The sequence below is a fragment of the Girardinichthys multiradiatus genome, chromosome 14 (assembly GCF_021462225.1).
Source record: "Girardinichthys multiradiatus isolate DD_20200921_A chromosome 14, DD_fGirMul_XY1, whole genome shotgun sequence".
In the NCBI taxonomy this organism is placed as follows: domain Eukaryota; kingdom Metazoa; phylum Chordata; class Actinopteri; order Cyprinodontiformes; family Goodeidae; genus Girardinichthys; species Girardinichthys multiradiatus.
In genome coordinates, this window is record NC_061807.1 from 9004175 (window position 1) to 9023104 (window position 18930).

The following is an 18930-nucleotide window of genomic DNA, read 5'->3' on the forward strand; positions in this document are numbered from 1 at the left end:
TTATCTTCTTTCTAGTAAATGTCAAAGATATCTAGAGGGTAGTTTTTTAGTGTCAGCTGACAGTTTTAGACATACATTTCTTATGCAAGTAATAAAACAATGAAATGTTGACCGCAACGTCATTTGAAAACCCCCCATTAGAAGACTGTGAAGCTAACCTATCTGCAACAAGTCCCTCCGTTAAAGAAAAGATGTGCTGAAGAGGATCCAATTTGCCAAAGAACACATCAACTGGCCTAAAGAGAAAAGGAGAAACATTTTGTGAACTGATGAAAGTATGATTCTTCTGTTTGGGTCCAAGAGACAGTTTGACAGATGACCCCCAAACACTGAATTGAAGCCACAGTTCACAGTGAAGCACAGTGGTTTGTCTCTTCCAAAAGGTTGAAATCCTGCATCTAAGACTTGAATTTAGAAGAATTTAATTCTCACTCCGCATGCTACCAGTTGACTTCGAAACATCTGTGCAACTCTCCTTCTTGTTAGGATCTTTGATCAGTTTGAAGATCTTAAATGTCTGGCGTACTTCCACTAGATATAAAGGACCTGCTTGCTATTCTTAAATCATTGTGTATGCTATTATCAGCTTCAAAAAATAAATACAAACTATGGAACGCTGAGGCTTTTATTTTGAAAGTTTCATTTTGACCCACTATGGAATAAGCAATAGAAAATGATTGACTGACTGACTTTGTTATCCTGAAGTTTATTACATCTTATGTGACTTTACAGTTTTGAAGAATTGTATCCTTCATAATAGGCGTACATTACTAAAATGTTAACAGTTACCCAGTTAGTGTCACCATCCATCAGTCCACAGAAATGACAAAGGTTTGTCAAGTCCTCTATATAACATTAAAACAGGAAATGATTAAACAAAAACTCCTGTACAATTCTTTATGTAAATACAATTTTTATATGATCTGATTTAGATTCAATAAAATATATCCATTTTCAGGACCAGTTTTGTAAAGGGCCGTATATACGTATAATATTTCAGTAATTTACCTGTGTTTTCCAGCAGGCACACAGTAATCTGCTCTCTCATAGCATTGACACTCCTTACTGAGTTGTCAAATGCCACCAGAGAGCCACTGAGAATGCACGCAGCAAACTGTTATAGCAAAACTGAACCAATGAATTGAATGAGGAAAAACATTGGATTAAAGGGTGGTTTTATGATTTTGTATTTCAAACTGCAAAATCAGTTATTTTATGATTTTATTATTTTGTATTTCAAACTGCCCCCTCCTTGAACCACCACCTTAATGTGGTGGAGGGGTTTGAGTGCTCGAATGATCCTAGAGGCTATGTTGTCTGGGGCTTAAATGCCCCTGGTAGGGTATCCCATGGCAAACAGGCTCTAGGTGACGGGTCAGACAAAGAGCGGTTCAAGAATCCCTCATGACGACTACAGAATCGAGGCACGTGATGTCGCCCGGTACGGCGGAGCCGGGGTCCCACTCTGGAGCCAGGCCTGGGGTCGGGACTCGTCGGAGAGCACCTGGTGGCCGGGTTGCTCCTTGCGGGACCCGGCCGGGCCAAACCCGAACGAGAGACGCGAGACCATTGGGCGGAAGGTGGAGACCTCGGCGGCCCGATCCCCGAATGCTTAGGCTGGCTCTAGGGACGTGGAATGTCACCTCGCTGGGGGGGAAAGAGCCTGAGCTTGCCGAGAGATATCGACTAGAAATAGTCGGGCTCGCCTCCACGCACAGCGTGGGCTCTGGAACCCATCTCCTCGAGAGGGGTTGGACTCTCTTCTACTCTGGAGTGGCCCGCAGGGAGAGGCGGCGGGCTGGGGTGCGTTTGCTTGTTGCCCCCCAGCTCAGCCGTCTCGTGTTGGGGTTTACCCCAGTGGATGAGAGGGTCGCATCCCTGCGCCTTCGGGTTGGGGAGAGGTCTCTGACTATCATTTCGGCCAACGGGCCGAGTGGTAGTGCGGAGTACCTGGCCTTCTTGGCGTCCCTGTCGGGGGTGCTGGATAGTGCCCCTCCTGGGGACTCCATTATTCTGCTGGGGGACTTCAACGCCCACATGGGAAACGACAGTGACCCCTGGAGAGGCGTGATTGGGAGGAATGGCCTCCCCGATCTGAATCCAAGCGGTGTTTTGTTATTGGACTTCTGTGCTAGTCATGGATTGTCCATAACGAACACCATGTTCAAATATAAGGGTGTCCATCAGTGCACTTGGCACCGGGACACCCTAGGCAGGAGGTCGATGATCGACTTTGTTGTCGTATCATCAGACCTTCGGCCGCCTGTTTTGGACACTCGGGTGAAGAGAGGGGCTGAGCTGTCCACTGATCACCACCTGTTGGTGAGTTGGATCCGCTGGAGGAGGAGAAAGCCGGACAGACTTGGCAGGCCCAAGCGCATAGTGAGGGTCTGCTGGGAGCGTCTGGCGGACCCCTTGGCCAGGGATGTATTCAACTCTCACCTCCGGGAGAGCTTTGACCAGATTCCGAGGTATGTTGGAGACATAGAGTCCGAATGGACCATGTTCTCCACATCTATTGTCGATGCTGCTGCCCGTAGCTGCGGCCGTAAGGTCTGTGGTGCCTGTCGCGGCGACAATCCCAGAACCCGGTGGTAGACACCGGCAGTAAGGGACGCTGTCAAGCTGAAGAAGGAGTCCTATCGGCTGTGGTTGGCTTGTGGGACTCCTGAGGCGCCTGACGGGTACCGTGGGGCCAAGCGTGCCGCGGCCCGGGTGGAGGCAGAATCAAAAACTCAGACCTGGGAGGAGTTCAGTGAGGCCATGGAGAAAGACTACCGGTTGGTCCCAAAGCGATTTTGGCAAACCGTCTCAGGAGGGGGAAGCAGTGCTTCACCAACACTGTTTATAGTGGGGGTGGGGAGCTGCTGACCTCGACTGGGGACATTATTGGCCGGTGGAAGGAGTACTTCGAGGATCTCCTCAATCCTGCCATCATGCATTCCCTGGTGGAAACAGAGGCTGGGGACTCTGGGTTGGACTCTTTCATCAGACAGGCTGAAGTCACCGAGGTGGTTAAAAAGCTCCGCGCTGGCAAGGCTTCGGGGTTGGATGAGATCCGTCCTGAGTACCTCAAGTCTTTGGATGTTGTGGGGCTGTCATGGTTAACACGCCTCTTCAACATTGCGTGGCGGACGGGGAAAGTGCCTTTGGATTGGCAGACTGGGGTGGTGGTCCCCCCTTCATAAGAAGGGTGACCGGAGGGTGTGTTCCAACTACAGGGGGATCACACTCCTCAGCCTCCCTGGTAAGGCCTACGCCAGGGTATTGGAGAGAAGAGTCCGGCCGATAGTCGAACCCTGGCTTCAGGAGGAGCAGTGTGGTTTTCGTCCCGGCCGTTGGACACTGGACCAGCTCTATACCCTCTACAGGGTACTCGAGGGTTCATGGGAGTTTGCCCAACCGGTCCACATTTGTTTTGTGGACCTGGAGAAAGCATTCGACTGTGTCCCTCGTGATGGCCTGTGGGGGGTGCTCCAGGAGTATGCAGGGCTGCCCTTTGTCACTGGTCCTGTTCATAACTTTTATGGACAGGATTTCTAGGTGCAGCCAAGGGCCAGAGGGGGTCTGGTTTGGGGACCAGAGGATTTCGTCTCTTCTTTTTGCAGATGATGTGGTCCTGCTGGCCCCATCTTGCCAAGACCTACAGCATGCACTGGGGCGGTTCGCAGCCGAGTGTGAAGAGGCTGGGATGAAGATCAACTCCTCCAAGTCCGAGGCCATGGTTCTCGACCAGAAAAGGGTGGCTTGTCCTCTTCAGGTTGGAGGGGAGTTCCTGCCTCAAGTGGAGGAGTTTAAGTATCTCGGGGTCTTGTTCATGAGTGAGGGAAAAATGGAGCGGGAGATCGACAGACGGATTGGTGCGGCTGCCACAGTAATGGGGGCACTGTGCCGGTCCGTTGTGGTGAAGAGAGAGCTGAGCTGAAAAGCGAAGCTCTCGATTTACCGGTCGGTCTACGTTCCTACCCTCACCTATGGCCATGAACTTTGGGTCATGACCGAAAGAATGAGATCCCGGATACAAGCGGCTGAAATGAGCTTCCTCCATAGGGTGGCCGGGGACTCCCTTAGAGATAGGGTGAGGAGCTCGGCCATCCTCCACATCAAGAGGAGCCAGTTGAGGTGGCTTGGGCATCTATAACGGATGCCTCCTGGACGCCTTCCTCGGGAGGTGTTCCAGGCACGTCCCACCGGGAGGAGGCCCAGGGGACGGCCCAGGACACGCTGGAGGGACTATGTCTCTTGGTTGGCCTGGGAACGCCTTGGGCTCCCCCCGAAGGAGCTGGAGGAGGTGTCTGGGGAGAGGGACGTCTGCTGCCCCCCGTGACCAGGGGCAAGGCACTTAACCTCCAGCAGGAGGAAGCTGGAATCAAACCCACAACCTTCCGATTGCAAGACAACTACTCTTCCTACTGAGCCACAGTCACCTCTTGATATGCAAAGAAGTCCCTTTTATGTCAAACACACAAGCATTTCATGCTCTCAGGAGTGGTAAGTTTATCCGTGGTGAGTGTATCTGTGGTTAGTGGAACCGTGGACTCAGGAGTGATGAGTGGAGCAGTGGATTCAGGAGTAGTTCTTCACAAATTCTTCTCGACTTTGAGGCAACAAAATGCTAAATTGCCAATACTGACCAATAAGAAGCAAGAAAAAAAATCCCGTTGCTTAAATAAACTAGAATAATATATAATGTAAAATTTCTGATAAAATAAGACAATTATGATAAGAAATACAAACCCAATATAGTAACATTCAAATGTTCCTATAATTAAGGTTTGAGCTAAATCTAATTATGTGCAGTATTATTTATTGTTGGGGGTTTATTCAAACGTTTTTTTTTTTTTTATTTGAAAAGCTCTTTCAAAGTCATGCGGTTAAATGGGAGGAGATTGTCAGGCCACGGAGCAGAGTGCAGATTGGTTGTGTAGTGTAGAGTGTGTTTCCCCATTTCTCCGGCAAGGTGCGGTAGAGTAATCAAGAAGCCTACTTAAACTGCTGGAACCTGTGAGAAGGTGTCAGAGTGTTGACTCACCTAGAGTGGTAACCTAACCTGCTGGCCCAGCTCTGGATTTTACCTGTGAACATTCTATCTCAGATCTAACCTTGCTGTGTCCTCCTTTAAGGTTCCCCACCCGTGAGATCTTGTTCTGGTTTTTCTTTCGTGGACCTCCCCTCATGATTTGCCTCTCCCCGAGCTCAGTAAATACTATTTACTGCAGTCTTGTGACTCCTGTGGATCTTCTGAGTGGATTTTACAAACTGCTACCTTAGCCTCTAAGTCCTGCCTGTCTACCTTCCAACACCACTCACCTTCTGAAGGGGATTCACTCTCGCAGCATGCCAGCCAGCCAGCCAGCCTCAGCTTCTGTGGTTTGCTCCTCCTTGAACTTAATTCATCCACAAGAAGTAAGCCTTCAACTTACTCTTCACCCTCCAAATTATCTGCTATTACCCTCACCTCCATCTCTTTTCTCCAGAGTGACAGCCCAACGTGACCTAAACCTCTGGATCAAACAACAAATAAACATTGCCAACCTTTTATCCGTCTCCGTGTTTTGTGCCTGCTCATGAGTCTCCTGGTTCTCATTATGACAGAGATAGGGTAAAATGTTAAGACAAAACACAATGAAAAACTGCAGGAACATTTGAAGAAGACAAGACTGACTTTATTGATCTCACAATGGAGAAATTAACTTGTTACAGTAACATACAGGTAGGGTGCAGATAGTCATGAAAAAGATTCAATCAAAGAATAAGCAAAGTAAATGTGCAAAAACAAGTATTAATAGGATGACAGAAACCGCAACCACTAATGTACAGTAAAAAGTGGAAGTCCCTGTACTGCAGTGACAATGATTGGGGTGTTTAGAAGTACAGATGTTACTGTGTGCTAATAGAAGAATTTAACAGTCAGACAGATTAGTAACACAGAACTAAAAAACAAAAACAACACAAAAAACAAGCAGTAATGTACAAGAGGAGATAACCAAATGGAATACTATCACCTTCACTATCACTTTTTAGCAGTTTTGGGGGCATTTCACATGAAGCAAATGAATCATTGTGCTGTGAAATAACAATTGACATAATTAGGAAAGAAATAAAGTCATTTTAAGGCAGATTTAGTCCTTCAGAGGCAAACTGGGGGCATTAATACGTTCTTGGCAGGTAAAACTGACCATTTTAATGTGGTAAAAAAGACTGTATGGGCCAAATATGTGCTTTCATTTAAGTTCTATTTATTACATTGTTTGTGGCCTTTGTTTTTGTTTTGTGCCAGTTGAGGGCTTTCATAGGTTCCTTTTTTGTAGGTTTAATCAGAAGGCACACAGCTTTTCTACCGTGACCGTGTGGACTACTGGGTCTGGCTAATGTGCTGGTATGTGATGCCTGTCCTTTATTAGCATGTTGTTAAATGCTACAGTGGGTTATTTTCAGCACTTTTGGAATAAACATATCAAGTAGGGACATCACAACAATTGTTGGTATTGGACCAACGTTAACTTGAAAAACTTTTTAGAGAACGGAGAGATCAGAAAAATCTCAGCATGGACAGCTGATATGGTGTAGAGCAGCTTCATAAGCTTGTGTACTTCCTGCAAGAGGCCTTGTTGGTCCAGGTGCAGCATCCATCCCTGAAGATGATCCTGGAACCACAGAGGTCTGAGCTTTGTCCAGGCAGATAATCAGCAGAGACCGTTAACAGGACTTTTAAGAGAAATGCTTCCAAAAAGTGCAGCAAACAACATAACAACCAGAGGTGGTTGAAAACTAAATTAAATCAATGAAAAAGTAATTTGTTTTGGTTTATTTGTTAGATTACTCCTTTGCATCTACTGCTGTGTTTGTAACAGAGAAAAACTGCAACCTAAAAAAAGGTGTAACTTCCTCCCATCTGCTGGGTTTGACAGATGTGTTGCTTCCAAACATGCTTGGTACCGTCTGCCTCATGGTGCAGAAAAAAAGCAAACAGGGGAGTAAAATAGTTGTTAAAATTGATGATACTGCACAATTATTAGCTCATTCTGACATTCTGGATCACATGAAATATAAATGAAATATAAGGCATGAACATTTTCCTCTGTTAGAAAATGACAGATAAGTTTAGTGAAATAATAATGAAACAACCAGAAAGGGAACTTAGTTTCTTTCTTTTTATAAAAGAGCTGGTGCTTCACTTCATGTGGTTAGCATTACATTTCAACCTGTTAATGGTAAATGAGCAGGTTCACCTTCAGACAAAACACAAAAACAGGAAGCTGGACAACCGCAGTTATTTTAGAGTCAGCAGAAAAACCACAAGCTGCAGCACATCAAGCAGCATAGAGGGTGTAACTTTAACTGCGATCTGCTGAAATATTAACCAACGAAAGACTAATACAGATTAGATACTAAATAAATGAATCATCAATAAAAAAATAGTATAATTAGAAACAACACGATCTCCAAAACAGAAAGATAACCTCTGGAAAACAACTGTATATTCAGAGAAGAGATCAAGGATCAACGTAGCAACATGGCCACCAAACTATGTCTCAATTATTGATTATCTGATCACAATCTGAAAATAGAAACTCTATTGAACAAGAATCTAGATCTGATCAAAAACTAGAAAACCATCAATTAAAAAGGTGAAACCAGCAGAACTGGGTTCAGAATAGAGGTAAAAAGGTTCCTTAAAAATCAACCATGTTTAAAGGGGAAGTTTCTACAAATATTCATTAGATAGTAGATCTATCTGTCATCTAGTTCCTGAAGATGTTCCTAGAACACTTGGATCAAGCTTCAGTTCTTCAGGTTTTAGCTCCGACCCAAAAGAAGCTCAGAAATAAACCAGCTTCTGAGGACTAACCCATCCTCACATGTTTGAAGCCAGAAGGTTTGCAACAAAATCTAAAACAGTTGAGTAAAAGCAGAGATAATCTTCTCTACCTGCTGCTTTGTTCTCTTGTGAGATTAAATGTGTGGGTTTGTCACCTCTGTTCTTGTATCTGAGTGTTTCCTGCTTTGTGCTGCAGAGAATAGCTCTCAGAGCCTCTGACATGTAGTGGACAGAAAAGAGGAAGAGGAGCTTTTTACTGTCTGTCAAACTGCTGTTGGTCTCATTTCATCCAGCTGCAGAATGGAGGAAACATCTGTCCACAGGCTGCTGGGTGAGTCTCATCTGCTGGATGTTTCTTGGTGTTTAAAATCCTGCTGCTTCTGCTCCTAAATCTGACTAAAGCTCCAACTGACCCGAGATTCATTTTTCCTTCAGCTCTGACCTTCCTGCTGTGCTGCACAACAAACCAAGGTCAGTAAACGTCTATCTGTCCCACTAATGTGGACCTGCCTTATTTTTTATAGTTTTACTTTTTATAATATTCAGTCTCAATACTTGGTCGGGAATCCTTTTGCAGAAATGACTGCTTCAATGCGGCGTGGCATGGAGGCAAATATGTTTTCCTATTTAGTAAAATGATACAGTTTATGAAGGAACAGAACATAATATGAAAAATAAACTAAATTTAGACAATTGATAAAACAATAATTACCCAGTTGCCCAAACATGAGGATGGTAAATGGCCTGAACTTTATAAAGTCCCCAGAGACCCCAAAGGACTTTCCACTACAATCATTCATACACACATTCACACACTGACAGTGGTGAGCTACATAGTAGCCACAGCTGCCCTGGGGCGCAGTGAGGATAGAGGTGATGATTTAGCTGCTCTGTAATTGGGGATAATTTGTGCCAAAAATCATTTGTATATTTTTACACCTGAACCACTGACCTCACACTAATCTAGGTCTCTGTTATAAGGCTTCCCTGCCTCCAATACACTGTCTAAATAGCAAGTTAACTTCTCATTGTATCCCTTCAGCTTCAGTCTCCACTAATGCAGTATTTTAATTATGATGCTTTATTATTTAAAAGGCAATATTACAGCCACAAACGTCCATATATTTTGTTTGGACTTTATGTGACAGACATCGTCTAAACATGGAGAGTTGGTGGACCCACTGCAGACCTGCCAAGACAAGAAGGTCCACTTAAACTGGCAGGGAAGGAGGACATTAATCTGAGAAACAGCCATGAGGTATCCCTAGAAGAGTTGCAGAGATCCACAGCTCAGGAGGAAGAATCTGTGGACATGATAGCTATTCATTGTTAACTCAAATCTGGCCATTTTTGGACCAGAGGCAAAAAGGAACCCATTGTTAAAAAAAACGCTCAGAACCGGCCATGTAGGTGACGACGCAAACGTGCAGATATGTGTTGTGCTCAGATCGGATTAAAAGTGACCTTTTTATCCTTTGTGTAAAAGACTGTGTGGGGGAAAACTAACAATGAACATCAACATACCATCCCCAGGGAGAAACATGGTGGTGACAGCATCATGCTGTGGGGATGCTTTCCTTCAGCAGGGAGAGGGAGGCTGGTTAGGGGTAATGAGAAGATGGATGGAGCAAAATACCAGGGAGTCCTGGAATAAGACTTGAGACTGGGGTGGAGGTTCACTTTCAAGCAAGACAGCAAATCTAAATACATATTCATGTGTTAGAATATCCTAGTCAAAGTTCAGACCTTACTGAAACAGAGAATCTGTGGTGAGACCTAAAAACTATTGGGGGGAATGGTGCCTATTTCCGGCACTCTTTGGGCAACAGGGACCCTGAACAGATCACCAGTTCATCGCAGGGCAACACAGAGAGACAAAAGACCAACAACCATGCAAACACACACTCATACTGAAAGGCAATTTAGAGAAACTTTTAACCTAACTGTCATGCTACTGGACTGTGGGAAGAAGCCGGTGTACCTGGAGAGAACCCCTGCACAGGTAGAGGGAGAACATGCAAACTCCAAAAAGACCCCAGACCTGGGTTCAAACCCAGGACCTTCTCCTTGCAAGAGAACAGAGAAATAAACAGTGTTACTTTTTCAGTAATGGAAATAAGTTTGTCACAGCTAGAAGTTTTCTGTGCTCAGAATCAGCGCCCCCTACTGGCAGGCATTACAGCATTACAATTGGACTCTCAGAGGCTGAGCAGGTGCAGATTTTCAATCAAGTATGTTTTTAGGTACCTGGTGGTGTGTAGATTAGTGCAAGAGAATATAGTCTGTGGGAAAATATATTAACAAATATAATAAAAAATAAAACAATGTAAAAAATGTTTCAACATTTATTGGCAATTAATCCATTCCCACTTTTATTTATGAAAATGTGTCTTTTTAATCTACTACAATAATGTCTGTGTTTTCATTCTTGTTTATTTGATTTAAAGTAAACTTGGAGCTTTAGGTTGGACCTGTAAAAGGGACGAATGTAGCGTGTATTATGCTTCAGGGGAGTTCATGTGATGGTTTCATCAGAAATGATGTCCAAACTTAGACACATGGACAAGAAACTACACCTCAGTGACACATGAGGGGGCGGGGCTTCACTCACTATAAACTGGTCAGAGCTGATCTCAGATCCCCAGTAGCAGGATGGAGGAAACAGCTCCACTGAGGTTGCTCTGTAGGTAACTTTTCTCTGTCTATAGAAGCTATTTTCATTCTTTTTAGGTTTCATTTTCTAGTCTAACGTCCGACAGCAGTGTGTTTATTACACTTTAGTAGTTCTTACCTTTCTGTTGTTTTGTCTCTGAATCCTTTAACTTTGTTTTTTAGCTGGAGTGTTGCTACTGTGTTGCACAACATTGCAGGGTGAGTAAACATTATTCACAGTTTGTCAGATAAACGTCTCGTATCCGTTCTCTCAGCTAATGAAGCAACATAGATAATTAGTAGTTCATGTTCAATAGAGAGGGCAGGTGGCCCGGTAAACGGTTTTAGGTCAAATGTAAAAGAGTTTTTCATCTCAGTGGGACTTCCTGGTTAAATAAAGGTAAATAAATAAATATGTCGGTTGTCACAGACCGTGAGAAATTTATTGATATACATAAAAACATGAACAGTGAATTTCCTTATTTCAGCTGGTCTGACTGTGAGTCCCAGCAGATCTCAGTTCTTTCAAGGAGACTCTGTGTCTCTGAGCTGTGAGGAGGACAACAGCTCTGCTGGATGGACTGTGAGGAGAAACACAACCAAACGTCAGTCTGAGTGTAAAGATGGATGGGGAGTACCTGATGGTCTGACCTGTAAGATGACCTACATGGAAACAGATGATACTGGAGTGTACTGGTGTGAGTCCAGAGAGGGAGCAGCCAGCAGCAGCATCAACCTCACTGTCTCTGGTAAGATCAGACTGTGGAGTTAGTGTTGATGAAGCTGTGTGGAAATGGATGAAATGCTGTAGTTTGTCTCTGTGTTGAGGTGGATCAGTGATCCTGCAGAGTCCTGTCCTCCCTGTGATGGAGGGAGATGACGTCACTCTGAGCTGTCAAACAAAGACTTCCTCCAACCTCCCAGCTGCTTTCATTAAAGATGGCTCCCTCATCAGGACTGAGCCTGCAGGTCACATGACCCTCCACCATGTGACCAGCTCTGATGAAGGTCTCTACAAGTGTAACATCAGTGGTCATGGAGAGTCTCCATCCAGCTGGATCTCTGTCTCAGGTCAGCAGCTTCACTGAATGTAGAAAATATCTAAAAATCAATAAAAAGCCATCCAACATGACACTATCATCATGTATCTTTAATATAGAGAAACCTCCAACCACCTCTCCACCTACCACAAGTCCTGCCAAGGGTGAGGAGGTTGAAGCAATACTTCAATTGTTTGAGAGTTGATATTTACAGTCAGACACTTATTTAGTAGCTATCTTTTTTCTAGAGAAACTCACCAGCATCTTGGTCTCCACAAACTCGTCAGGTTCTGGTTCTCCCTCCAGTCCTCTGGTGACTCTCATCACATGTGGTTGTGTTCTGGTTTTCCTGGTGTTCCTGGTTGTACTACTGATACATGTTCACAGCAAACCTAAAGGTGAAATAAATGTCTTGGTTACAACATATGACTGCATTTCATAGACAGGTAGTTTTCAGATGTGCCTGAAACAGCTTCATGTTTACTTTTGGTTCATTTCAGACAATAAACGAAGGAAGGAAGAAGATGAAATCACATACAGCGATGTCAAAATATCCCAGAGTAAACCACAGAAAACCAAACCAAGAAAAGATGGTGATTATGTTAATTTATTCTTGTAATCGATGATGTATCCACTGGTTTCCAGAAGGATCAGAAACTGGTCATAATTAGGAAATATTAGATGTAATCACACCTGTCAGGTGTATTAAAGTCACAGTAAGGTTAGATTTGAGGGAATCGATTTACAGTAAATGCATATCCTGAGCTGAATTATTGGGTACCTGTTTGTGTTTCTGTGTAAGTGTGTAGCTGTGTGATAAACTCTTTTTATTACATCTTGAGGACCTGTGTTGGTGTATCCCCCACCATGTGAAGTTCAGTAGTAGGAACATACACAGGCAGTTTTGGCACAGGTCCATCACCAAATTTATTTATAAAATAAAAAAAAACCCTAGTAGGATATATTTAACTTGTATTTATTGTATTATATTTTTATTTATTTTCGTTATATATTTCATAATCACCAAAATATTGTAAATTAAAATTTAGCAAAACTCTGAATAAATTAAATAAAAATAAAGCACCCAATTGTCAATGTTCGGAGTTGGTTTGGACCAAAATGCAAGCAAGAACTAGGGAGCCACATGGTGCGGTTTAATCTTCTTTAATAATAATTAATGAAGGACTTACAGGAGTTGTCAAACATCGACGAGGAACCAGGAGACATCAGGAAGACAACAGGTGAGAAACATGGCATGCATGGCGTGAGGAACCAGCAGAGAATAATTAGAGCAACCAGGTATATATGCAGGGAGAGGAGGAGAGTGGACCAATGAGAGGAAGCCAAGGTAATCAGAGGAGAAGTGGGAACAGGTGTGGGAACTGGCTGTGGAGACTGAGGGAATGAATGGTTACTATGGTGACCAGACTGGGAGACACAGGGACACTGGAGAAACTAAACTATAAATAAACCAAAGGGAAACTAGATCTAAAGATAAACAAACACTAACTCACAAGGAGGAGCAGCGAAGCGAAAGCCAAATACACCCAACAATCTAAAACACCAGCAAGAACGTAAAGGGAGGTAACCAATAATTACTACAACAGCCAGAGAGGAACTAAACACATAGAACTATACAAAGGACAAAGAATCTAAAGGGAAACAAACCTCTGGGTAAATAATACCTGAAGGGGATCTAAGGACAAGGGGAGGAACAGGGAAAAGAAACCTAAACATAAGCTAAACATAAATAGTAACTCTCGAAAGAACTAGATCTAAGGACACAAGCACAAGAATCTAAGCAAATATTAACTAAACCAAGTAGACTACTAATCAAAGGAACAGGGAAAACCTTTAATGACAAAGTAAACAAAAACAAACAACAAAATGGCAGGTCCTGACACCAATAAACTATAAAATACACCTACAGTCAGGTCCATAAATATTGGAACATCAACTCAATTTTCTTCTTTTGGTTCTGTAAACCACCACAATAGATTTGAAATAAAACGACCAAGATGTGCTTAAACTGAAGACTTTCATAGCCTACGTTTAGAAGGCGTAGACTTCACCAAATGTTAAGTTTCATCCCTGGTGATGCTCTGCCAGGCCTCAACTCCAAATATCTGCAGTTCCTGCTTGTTTTTATGGCCTTTCCCTTCAGTTTTGTTTTCAGCAAGTGAAAAGCATGCTCAGTCGGATTCAGGTCAGGTGATTGATTTGGCCATTGAATAACATTCCACTTCTTTGCCTTAAAAAACTTTGGTGGCTTTGACAGTATTAGCTTTGGATCGTTGTCCATCTGCACTGTAAAGAAGCGTCCAATGGGTTTGGAGGCACTTGGCTGAATATAAGCAGGTGATATTGCCCGGAAGACTTCAGAATTCATCCTGCTGCTTTTGTCCACAGTCACGTCATCAATAAATACATTGTCGTGGAGCAGCTTGCTAGGAGGCGTAGAGGGCCCTTGGGGAACCCTGTTCCAATGACAGCCATACAAGCCCATGTTGTGGTGAATCTTCTGTATTCTCTCTGGTGAAGTCTTCTCTGGATTGTTGAATTTGACACACACACACCTACCTCCTGGAGAGTGTTCTTGATCTGGCCTATTGTTGTTTTTCTTCACCAGGGAAAAGATTCTTCGCTCATCCACCACATTTGTCTTCCGTGGTCTTCCGGGTCTTTTGGTGTTGTTGAGCTCACCTGGGTGTTCTTTCTTTTTGATGATGTTCCAAACTGTTGATTTGGCTACGCCTAATATATTTGCCATCTCTCTGATGGGTTTGTTTTGATTTCTCAGCCTAATGATAGCTTGCTTCACTGATGACAATAGCTCTTTGGATCTCATATTGAGAATTAACAGCAACAGTATGCAAAATGCAAATATCACTCTTGAAATGAACTCTGGACATTTCATCTGCTCCTTATGAATGGGATAATGAGGGAAGAGCATGGAACAGCTGAGCAGCCAATTGTCCCATAATTTTGGTCCCTTGAAAAGTGGATAGCACACATTCAAACGGCTGTAATTCCTACACCGTTCACCTGATTGGGATGTAAATACCCCCAAATTAAAGCTGAAAGTCTGCAGTTTAAGCATATCTTGGTTGTTTAATTTCAAATCTATTGAGGTGGTTTATAGAGCCAAAAAGATGAGAATTGAGTCGGTGTCCAAATATCTATGGACCTGACTGTATTTAGAAAGGAGGTGAGGCTCTCTACTAAGGTAAAGGGAGCAGGAGTATTCTATCGGGAGGCACGGAGTTCAGGAGGTCGGCCAGGCAGCTGGCGACAAAGGAGCACGGACCTTGAAGGCCAGCGACACAATCTAGGAGATAGACAGTGGCAGTAATGGCGATGCAGGAGGCTTGGAGGCCGGCTGTGGCAGCAGCGATGCATGGAGAACCCTCGGAGAACCTTGTCTGGCGACTGGCTGCAGTAAGGGCACAGGAGGCTAGGAGGTCAACAGCGGCTGAAAAGGAGCCCTTGAAGTTGACAGCGGTACATGGAGGATCCTCTGGGAATCCAGTCTGGAGGTCGGCCATGGAGCCTAGAGGACCCTCTGGAATCCCTGTCTGGAGAATGGTCTTGGAGCGGCTTGCTAGGAGGCATAGAGGGCCCTTGGGGAACCCTGTCTGGATGTCGACAGAAGGATGGGCTGGAGACTTGAACCAACAGAGAAACACTGGAGACTTGAACCCACAGAAGAGATCTGGAGAGTACCAGGAGAATCCTGAAGAGACCCTGATGAGTGGTGCAGGAACTGCTGGAACCCTCCCTGAAGCCCTGCAGCTGTAGACAAGAGTGGGTCCACCTGGACTCCCTTCTTTTGGAACCCTGGACCAGAAGTAGAAGGCGTTTTTTCAAAGAACCACTCTGAGATTTCAGGCTGACCCTCGGAGGCAGAGGCGGAGGTGTTGGGCTGACCCTCAGTGGTGTGAACTGAAGCGCGTAGAACTGCAGTAATACTGGCCTGAACCCACAAAGGTGCTGAAGCTGTGTTTTGGAGGCATGGAGCAGTACGTTCAGCTGCAGGAACCCGCACAAAGGGTACAGGAGCAGCCATTTCCTGCCGAAGACCACAGGAGGACGCTGAAGGAGCAGTGGAGAGCGGCAGAGAAACTTGCGCTTATGAACATAGAGCAGAAGTCTGTGACATGAAGCTTGCTTGACAACCGGAAGCCTGAGGCGAGGGCGAAAACGGCAAAGACAGAAGGAGGGCGTCGACCAGACCCTCTGGATTAGGTGAGGAGACATTGATCTGATGTAATAGGATCCTCTGACACAAAAGAAGAGGAGGAAGCAGCAGGAGAAGTATAGAGGGGTGGTGGAGCAGGAGGAAGCTAGGGCTGAGATGTGGAACCCTGCTGAACCAGACAGGGTTCAGCAGGGTTCTTCTAGCATTGGCTCCAGAGACAAGGCAGATTGGAGATGCTGTTGTCCTTGACAGCGAGCAGGTGGCTCTCCTCGAGAAGGTGAGTGCACAGTGAGTGTGACTGCACTGTTTGATAGTTAGGAGTAGTTGGAATGTATGAACATGACTTGATATCTGTATGGTTTGAATGAATTGACTTTGTAAAGAGCCTTGAGACAACATGTGTTGTGAATTTGAGCTACACAAATAAAACTGAAATGAATCTAACAGAACTCTAAATATGCAAACAACTGGATGAACCAGTTGTTTGCATGAACATAAAGAACATAAACAGGTACTGTTTAAGGATCTTCAAGTTCTCAATAGGGTTATGTCTGGTGAGAAAGGGGCCATGTCATTATTCTTTAGTCTTTAAGATCTTAGCTTGTTAACCATGTCTTGGAGAACTTTGCTGCATTCTAGTGCAGAAAATGTATGCTCTTCTTTTCTCTGCCAAATACCACCTCTTACAAGAACCGTTCCGAAAAAGAGAATGGGAGGTCCAATGGGCCCTGGTTTGGGTAGCGAAGTTTGTCTGGTCTGGCAAAGGTGGTGGGCACGAACAAAGAAATATTGTAGCTATTCTCTTTAGCTGTAATGGGAGTAGTTTATGCTGGGTCGACACACTGGAAGGAGTTCTGTGGTGCAATTCCTGCCGCTTCACTCAACGTGATTAGAGACACTGTATCTTCAGAAACATCTCCGGTTCAGGTTGCCTTAATTGCAGTATTACAGAAAGAAAGGTTGAAGACAGGCTGTCTTAATTACCCCTTATTGCATGAACACTGGATTATTTAGACAGTAAATCATACTTAACTTTGTGGTTGCTCTCGATCGGTGGGTATTCAAACATCAGATTGTGGTCAAGGTTAAAGAATTAGTCCAGCTTGCCAGCAAGTGAGACATTCAAGTGCATTTCCTCTTTTGTCCGCCTCTTTGGAAGAGTCGCATGGTATGCCCTTTTTCCACTGGCTTGATTGAGCCTGGCTCTGCTCCACTCAGCCCGTGTTGCAAGCACTTCCATTAATGTTGTTTCCGTACTGGTACCTAGTTTTTTGGTCCTTGCTCCTGAGCAGATCCGACCGGGGCTTAGTCGGGACTACATGTAGCATGAACAGACTGCAGTTCACTGATTGGACATAGGACCAGGAGAAATGAGAAGGTTTTCTAGAGGTAGTGCAGGAAGAAGGTAATAAAACTCAAGAGATACTACTAGATATTAAGGACCACAATGGCAGCGCGGGTCAAACCCAAATTTAATTTTACTATTTAGTAACCATAAACCAGCCTGAAGGCTGAAAGAAAAAACAAAAGGACACATCAGCCTTCTGAATGACACGCAGGTAGGGGGCGCTGTATTTAATAACATCCTGAACCAGCTGATCACACATAAAATCAGCTGTTCAGACCCACAAACATTTCCCTCAAAACACACAAACCAATACCACCATGAAACAGTGTGTTTGGTTCTAACATTTATTGATGGTCCTCAAGAGAACCAGCGTTTGCAGGAGGAGGGAGCAGACAGAGAGCAGCTGCCTGTAATCAGAATGCCGGGATCGGGTCAAACGGGAGGAAGACCCCGCTGAATCCACGATGCACGAATATCCAACATCCAAACTAAAACTAACTTCACTGCGGTCAGAAGTCCTTGGTTTGGGGCTTTAAAGTCCCTGTCCTCATTATTGCCATGGCTGTGACAGAAATGTCCATATAAAGCCCGACATGTTAAATTCTTCAGGCAAAATTTGGAGCTTCCAAAGTTTGCCTGTTTCCACCCCCTCCCATCAGAATCCCTGAGTCTTATTTTAAAGGTTCTGGCCGGGTTGAGGTCCAGATTATTATCCCAGTGGATCATTTTATACATGAAAACAACGTAAGACATTCTTGCATAAACAAAGACACAAACATTATTTGTATTTAGTTTATTTATTTATTTATTTTCTACTTATTTATTTTCATCGTTTCATTCAGATTACTTTAGTGTGAGGATGTCACACAGTAACGTTAATAGCAGCCCAGCGCTACACTGACGGCTGGAGGCGGGGCTTCAGCCGTCAGTGGGTCAGTGGAAACACAACAGTTACCGTGCCGAGTAGAGACAGACTGAGCGGAGTGAAGCTGCACGGCCTAAAACAGGCCAGTGGAAAAGCGGAAGTAGAGAACGAAGTGGAGCGGGCAAAGTATTTTTGATAGTGGGTCCATGACATCATGGGGATTCCAGCTGTGACCCCTCCTTCCTGGAATATGCTACAAGTAGGTTAGTGTTGTATTTAAAGTTGCAGTTTTCTACCAGCATCTTGTTTGTGTACAGTTCAGAGTCCATGTTTTTATCCATGGCTGGGGGCACAACACATGTTGTAGTTCTGGAATATGGCAGCACTGGAGGCAAAGAGAAGAACTGAGTTCATCTCTTTTTTGGTCCATTTTGCCTCAGGAATAGAAGCTGTCTCCCTCATTATACAAATACACATCACCTGATGCATTCCAACTGAATAGGCTTCCAAGTTTATCCAGGTCGCAGTTGAAAATGCACAAAAATAACTATTTTCTATGGTGTCAGTAGTTTCTCATTCGAATGAAACAAAAATAGATCTCTGATGCAAACATCATGGGAACTGAAAGGAATATGCTGAGAATGTCAAACAGTAATGATAATAGCAGCAAGACTTCTGATGAAAATTAAAAAGAGAGATCATATTTCTCCTATTTTAGCTTCCCTTCATTGGCTCCCTGTTAAATCCAGAATAGAATTAAAATTTCTCCTCCTCACATATAAAGCCCTTAATGATCTAGCTCCATCATACATCAGAGATCTGATTGGTCCATATGTTCCTAACAGAGCACTTTGTTCTCAGACTGCAGGTTTACTGGTGGTTCCTAGAGTCTCTAGAAGTAGAATGGGAGGCAGATCCTTTAGTTATCAGGCTCCTCTCCTGTGGAACCAGCTCCCAGTTTTAGTCCATGAGGCAGACACCCTGTCTACTTTTAAGGCTAGGCTT

The 18930-nt window shown here is 44.2% G+C and overlaps 1 protein-coding gene and 1 long non-coding RNA gene across 2 annotated transcripts in view; both read left to right on the forward strand.

Moving 5' to 3' along the window:
- Positions 1–8256: 8256 nt before the first annotated feature.
- Positions 8257–10668, forward strand: LOC124880659. Its single transcript, XR_007041419.1, has 3 exons — positions 8257–8293; positions 8971–10505; positions 10658–10668. It is a non-coding gene; the product is annotated as an uncharacterized LOC124880659 (long non-coding RNA).
- A 112-nt stretch (positions 10669–10780) lies between these two features.
- Positions 10781–18930, forward strand: part of LOC124881011 (low affinity immunoglobulin gamma Fc region receptor II-a-like) — a 38991-nt gene continuing 30841 nt past the window's right edge. The window contains exons 1-6 of the mRNA XM_047386493.1: positions 10781–10808; positions 10945–11223; positions 11303–11545; positions 11634–11678; positions 11763–11912; positions 12015–12107. Of these exons, the coding sequence (XP_047242449.1) occupies positions 10781–10808; positions 10945–11223; positions 11303–11545; positions 11634–11678; positions 11763–11912; positions 12015–12107 (838 nt within the window). The remainder of the gene's footprint in view (positions 10809–10944; positions 11224–11302; positions 11546–11633; positions 11679–11762; positions 11913–12014; positions 12108–18930) is intronic.